The sequence below is a fragment of the Phoenix dactylifera genome, chromosome 2 (genome assembly GCF_051530095.1).
Source record: "Phoenix dactylifera cultivar Ajwa chromosome 2, Ajwa_hap1_PhDact_Kaust_v1.1, whole genome shotgun sequence".
Lineage (NCBI taxonomy): Eukaryota > Viridiplantae > Streptophyta > Magnoliopsida > Arecales > Arecaceae > Phoenix > Phoenix dactylifera.
Window position 1 is genome coordinate 39,157,264 of NC_143191.1, and position 6,953 is coordinate 39,164,216.

The 6,953-nt window shown below is 42.2% G+C and overlaps 1 protein-coding gene across 1 annotated transcript; it reads right to left on the reverse strand.

Moving 5' to 3' along the window:
* Positions 1–4,087: 4,087 nt before the first annotated feature.
* Positions 4,088–6,637, reverse strand: LOC103713572 (zinc finger protein WIP2-like). Its single transcript, XM_008800552.5, has 2 exons — positions 5,648–6,637; positions 4,088–4,742 (listed from the first exon to the last, which is right to left on the reverse strand). The coding sequence occupies exons 1-2, from the start codon at positions 6,209–6,211 to the stop codon at positions 4,296–4,298; spliced, it is 1,011 nt and encodes a 336-aa protein (XP_008798774.4). The 5' UTR covers positions 6,212–6,637; the 3' UTR covers positions 4,088–4,295.
* Between the last annotated feature and the right edge of the window lie 316 nt (positions 6,638–6,953).

The following is a 6,953-nucleotide window of genomic DNA, read 5'->3' on the forward strand; positions in this document are numbered from 1 at the left end:
AAATATTTAAAAATATTTTCTTTTAGCAAGCTTTAAAGGTCAAAGATCATATTAGCCCTGTTCTCTTAGTCCTGTTCAAACCTTCCTCCATGAACAGCAGCGAACATTTGGTGATTCTGTCTCAATACCTCATATGGGTCATCAGTGCTTCTGCTTTCCATAAATGATATAAGCCTGAGAAGTATAAAAATTTAAATATATATCTGCCAAATAAATGTATATCTCAGAAAAAAGAAAAAATAAATAAAAGTTAATCATCAAAAGAAACTCACCTGAGATGCAAAGCAGAAGCTCAACTCTGCCAATAACACAGAGAGGAACAAAAAGTATAAGAGAATTAACACATCAATAATAGAAAATAGAAAGAAACACAGAAATAAATTAGCAAAGACATATAGAAGCAAAGAATTTTGGGCAACTCGACTCACCCATTGGAATCCATAACATCCCTCGAGATTTTTATCTTCTTCGTCGTCCCTTTGTACAGATCCTCGAGGTTGCAAAGCAACATCCGCTAGATCTACGGACGCCTCCCCTCCCATGCTCCCTCCACCAAATGCAGAGAAGATATCCTCCCCAAAGATGCCTCCTCGAAACCGAGCACGTGCATACTAGTTGTAGATCGCTCTCTTCTGCATGTCGCTCAAAACCTAATTTCAAGAATGACCAAGAAAAAAAGAGCAATGGCTCGAAGAGAGAGAGAGATGGACATCGTAGGCTTCAGAGATTTGCTTGAACTTGGCCACGACGCTACTTCATGGCGAGCTTGCGAGAGGCGAACGACGAAGAGAGAAAGGGAGGGGGCGGCTGGAGGGGTTAGGGATTGGGAGAGAGGAGGGGGGAGGGGGCGAGTGACGGAGAGAGAAGGGGAGGGGGGCGGCTGGAGGGGTTAAAGATTTGTAGAGAGGAAGGGGGAGGGGGCGAGCGATAGAGAGAGGAGCGAAGGGGGCGGCTGGAGGGGTTAGGGATTTGCAGCGAGGAGGGGGGAGGGGGGATAATGGCCTCTGACGACACTTTCTAAAGCATCATTAGGAAAGAAAAAAAGAAAAGAAAAAAAGGAGGAGATGGACTTCTGACGATGCTTTCTAAAGCGTCGTTGGTGAAATCGGCGTTTGGAAGATATTTTGGTTTCCAATGATGCTTTTTAGTGTCGTTTAAGTCCGATATTTTTTCTGGTGACTCTACCGATGCTTAGCATCAGTGGAGTCTAAAGCGTGTTGGGCTTCCGCCGACATTTAGAAGCATCGACCCAAGCTAGGCCTTTGCCCGACGTGTGCGGTGGCCTCCGACGACGCTTATAAATATCGTTTTAGGTTTAAGCCTCTCACGACACTTATAAGCGTCGTCTTAGGCCCGTACCTACTAACACTTCTTGGAAGCGTCAGCAAATTTTGACGCTTAGCCAAAATTACCAACGTTTCTACCTAGCGTCGGCAGCTAAAAGTCGGGAAAGGTAGCTTTTTCTGCAATGTAAAAAAAATGGGTATTGATTGGAAAGCTACAGCATGTTTTGAACTGAGACCTTGGAAATATTTGGATCATATCTTGCTTCACTGTCAATTTGCTAGAGCCATCTGGTCTTCAATCCTTCATCTTCTTGACATTAGCTCTTATCCTACTTTCTTCAACAATTTCTGGTCTTAATGGACAAGGCGTCATGTTCCAAAACACATCCTTCCTGCTTTCAATCAGACTTCAACATACCATGTACGTGAAAACTATAGAATAAATAAATGAGTTTTTTTCTAAAAATATCTAAGCTACTCATTTCTTGCACCTGCTAAGTTAAAGCATTGCCCGTTAAATTTGCTCATGTTTCGGATTGTTCAATTAATTTTCATTTCCATCGAGAAATATTTTTGAACACCAGTTTTCTTGTTCAAGAAATCCGATTCAGCTATCATGTTTGAGACATCAAGTTTATTATTTTCCATTGGAAGCTAATTTTTACGTAGAAAAAGACAGACAGCATAAGCGGTTGACCGAATTATCTTAGTTAATGCACATTTTCTTCACTTAGTTGATCAACGCGTTCTAGATATGTATCAGATCAGCTTTAAGCTGAGGATTCTCTTAAATTTTATTTTTTCATCTTTAATAAGTGTGCATCTAGAAGTTCTCTTTTAATAAATATGATATATATTCTCTTCCTCCAACTTTTTACTATCACTAATGTTACATGTGTCACTAAAACTGCCGTTCTAAGGAAATAACAACGTTGGTAGCAGCCGGACTCTCACATCATGAGTTCTTTTGTTCTACGTACACCACGATAGAAATATCGACAAGAAATAAAAAATAGTAAAAAAGACAGTAAAAGAGGAGTAGAGGACAAAAGAGCTAGCGTATGAAGTTTAAGTAAGATCAGGAAAGTGCGGACCCAAAGTCATTTTGGTGGGCTTGCTCTAAGACACATAATGAGTCTACAGTCAGTGATGGATAGATTGTGGTTGATATGACCCTTCGAAAAGCCTTTTGTTGACTGCTCTCTCTCTCTCTCTCTCTCTCTCTCTGTCTCTCTCTCTGTCTGTGTACTCATGAGCAAAACCTGCCACAATGATCCATTCCTTCTCAGGGATCACACCTTCCAACCTTCTGAGAACCATTTATGAACTACCATTATAATATATCCTTCATTATAATATCTATTTATCCTCCAAGAAAGCTAATCATTTGATTTTTAATATTTCATGGTATATGTTCCATCCATCGGAACAAAACATCCACCATCCCAACCCAAAGCACAAAGCATCAAATCCACCAAGCAAAGCTGAGTGCGTGCAGGAGTTTGAAAAGCCCATCCAAGAATTATGCTTAGTTTGTCTCTTTTTTTTGTTATGATGCATCATAGGCGAAGACTGATGGACTACGAGTTGGCGAAAGACTTCGCGGCCCCTGACGGCGAGGATAAAAATCTCTGCTTCTTAGGAACTGGCCTTGGGACCTCTTCTCTGTATCGCCGCCCATCTTCTCTTCCTTTATGAGGCAGAACATACAGAGAGAAGCCAAAGGGTTTTCTTTGTGGGAGAAGGCTGGAAAGCATGGGAAGAAAGGCTAAGACCAAGAGTCTTATGGTGCATGAATAAATAACACTTTCTTTCTCCTTCTGGCATCGAATATTGTATATTAAGTACTAGGAATGAACCTGAGCATAACAAAGTATTTGAAGAACAAAGTATTCAAGAGGAATAGAAATAGCGAAGCATCCAGCAAGGTTGCAGGGTTCTGAACAGCGTATTTTATATGAAGAGGAAAAGAATGTGACCAAGTTAGTTGGATGTCCAAGAGGTTGCAAGCTGAAACTTAATGAAAAAAAAAAAGTCTAAAGCTTAAGTTTAAAGTGGCCGAGAAGAACAAGCAAGCATCATACCTTTAAGTCCTTTTTAGGCTGTAATCATTGTCTAATTAGTGGAAGAGAATAACTAATAGATCACTAAAGAGACATGAGATTCTGATATCATCATGAAATAAAACATAATTCATATTTGTTCATCATATCATTCCGTTTTCTTAATTTCCAAACAAACAAATCCATTCCCTTTTTTGATACTGAACAAATCCTTTCCTTTTAACCAAATATGTTCCCTTTAACCAAAAGGAATTGCATTTACCAGAGATGGGCTTCACACAGTTGTATTTGGTTCCATTCTCATAAATAGGAAGAAGGAAAAAAGAAAAGAACTCCTCTTTACAAAGAAAGTTGCAAGTTTAAAGGACATGTAAAATAAGTTAAAAATAAGAAACAATGATATAGAGGAAAGGAGATTATCATGGTAGAAGAATCTTTACTCATCTTTGCTAATATCACCAAATTTAATGGTAAGAAGCCAGTAGAAAAAGATTAAAGATACTAAATTAGAATAAAAAGATGCAAAAGAACGATGATAACTCTGATTAGCTAAAGAAGTCCTAAACTTTCAATCTCTAAACAAGACAATATGTTTACTAGTTCCTTTTTAACACTAAGCACCTCTACCCCACTCCATGAAACCAAGCAGCTTAAAAATTGGATGAAAGAAATAATGAAGGCATCTATCCTCTCATCCAAACATCATTTACCAAAAGAAATCACAAGAGATGCTCCTACTTTTGCTTGTTGTATGTGCGTCTAAGTCTTAGATCCATTGGAACAAAAAAGAAAAGAAAAAAGAGGAGGGGACCTCCTAAGTCAATGGGACATCAAAGAGTTGAAGAGTTGTTACACATGATAGAGCTAACTGATCAGCTAAGATCTTAAACCCCAATAGCAAATTCCCACCCCACCCATGCACGCATCCTCCTATCTCCTTCCCCATTTACCGTGAGTGGTGGTGATGATCGCAGTCTTGCTCGATCTCGGATGAGGGCTCGTCGTCCTCCTCGAGGCAGTCGATCCCATAGGTTGCATGTCCATGGCCGAAGGCCTTGATATGGTCCTTGAGAGACCTTTTGTGCTTGAAGTCGGAGCCACAGACGCAGTACCAGAGCTTGCCGCAGTTCTTCTCGTGGGTCCGCCAGTCCCCACGGACGGCAAAGGCCTTGCCACACTTGCGGCACATGAAGGGCTTGATCCCATGCTTCCTTTTGTAGTGGGTCTGGAGGGTCCTGAAGTCCTTGAGTGGCTTGGATCTTGGGTGGTCGATGTTGTTCCTGCACCCCGGCGCGCAGCAGTAACATGGCAGCCTCAACATCGCCGTCGGTTGGCTGCCTCTCAGCGACTCCGGCCCCTTCCGATACTGTGATCCATGCCCCCACATGTGCATCTATTGTTGCACCCACAAAGAAAAGGCGATGTTAAGAATCAATGTTATTATTAACTATTGCATGAAGAAGATGCAATCTATGGTTAGTGCTGCACCCAACTAGGAACAAAGTTTAGAAAAGAACTACTTCTGTTGGAGGTTCAGAGGCTGTGAAACTAAGTACATGCCACTCTATCAATATGAGAAGGTTGGATTGTTCAATTTTAAAAAAAAAAAGGGAGAGAGAAGGTCGGATATGATCTCCAGTTTCTTGTTAGTACGTTATGATGGTAAGAGATTCGCTAGCTTATCCTTTAATTTTGTTTTGCTGAACGAGAACTGTTGCTACTGGATTCTGTCAGTCAAGATTTTGAAAGCAGCAAGGACTCACATGCAATGTAAGATAGTATGGAAGAAAATTGACTGAAGAGAATATCCATGAGAGAGAGAGAGAGAGAGGATATCTGGTTGTCGTTTTTTTTTAAAAAAAAGAGAGAAATCTATGCGAAAGTGTTTCATGTGGACTGGTGGTTTGGGGGGGTCAGAACAGTTGGTGGAGAGTGCAGAAGATTTACAGAGGGTTCTGTTCCTTTGGAAGCCATCTGATCAGCCTGAAAGAGCTGAAGACCTTTTCAGTATCCCCCTTCCCACTGGCCAAAGCCCAACAAACACAAACTCCATAAGTACTGCCAACACCAAGCATTTGAGAACACTGCCGACTCTGTGTGGTTCAATCACATAAAAAGGAGATGTACTACTGATCTGAGCCTCAGTTAATTTGGACCAGACACACAACCTTATGCATCCCACCCCCTCGCACACCTCCTTCTACCATGCAGAAAATAGGGAAAAGATGACACCTCTAAACTCAAAATTAGATCATAAATATATAGAACCAAGGAAAAAAGGGAAGAAGATGACCTCACCTGCATGTTGTTGTATCTATTGAAGGTCTTGCAGCACACAGGGCAAGAGAACTGAGTGGGGCCAATGAGAATTTGGGAAGGGGTGGGGATCCAATACTGGCCCTTGGTGAGCCTCCCTATAGTAGGGTACTCTAGAGGAATAGTCTCACCACCACCACCACCACCATCTTCCACCTCTTTGTCTTCATGCACTGAGGTGGAGGAGACCCTGGAGATGAGATCAGCTGCACTGGGGCTGGGGAGGCCTATGTTAAGGGCCACAGTCACATCCCCCTCCTCATCATTATCTTCATCACCTTTTCCTTTGTTCTTCTCATGCTCACCTTCCTCAAAGGCGCTGCAGGAGGCGTCCTCCTCTTTTGAGGGGCTGAGGCTGAGGAGGGGCAGAGCCTCCCTGAGGGGAGGGGAGGGTGGACGGTTGTGGAGGTGAGGCGTGGTGTAATTGGCGTAGTTGGTGTAGAAGTGGTGGGTGGGGAGAGGAGGGGGAGGGGGTGACGAGCTGGAAGAGGAGAAGGGGGAATAATTGAAGTAACCTTTGAAGAAATTGGTGTAGGGATCCGCCATGGTTGGAGCTTTGGTGTGGAAGGGGAGGAGGGGATGTGGATGGTGAGACAGATAGATGTGAGAGAGGCAGGGAGGGAGGGAGAAGGTTAGAGCACCAAAAAATAAAGAACCCAAAAGTGTAAAGCGTAAAAAAAATCGCTACAAATGTAACAAAGGAACCACTGCACACACACACAGGGGGAGGGGAAGGGGGAGAGATCACCTGGCTGACAAAAAGAGAAAGGAAAGTTGGCAGTGGGAAGATGATGAGTAAAAACAATGGAGTAAAGTGGAGGATAGACTACAGTAGAGAATGAGATAACATTGGGACTCGTAAGGACAAAGACTTTCTTATGGAATGACGTGAAATATACAACAAATAAATGAAAAGGAAAATTCTCTCAGCATGCGAAAAACCTTACACATAAACTCCCATACCAACCAACAGCAATATAGAAACAAAAAAGGTATATAATATATATAGAGAGAGAATGTGAGAATAAGCCGAAGACAAGGCTAGAGGATAGGTTTTCATGTTGTCTGCCTTATCAAACGCTTGGAGTAAGAAGTATAAACTTACATATAATAGTTGTAATAGTAACAATATATTTATTATATATAGGAAGATAAAGACGGTTCCCCTCGTATGCTTAGGGAGGGGAACCGGTTGCTAGCCAACCCGGCATTTGCTTTGCCGAGTGGGCTCCGATCGGCTCGGCTCCATACGAGCCCTATCATAGCCCGCTCGTTTTGTCTTATCTAC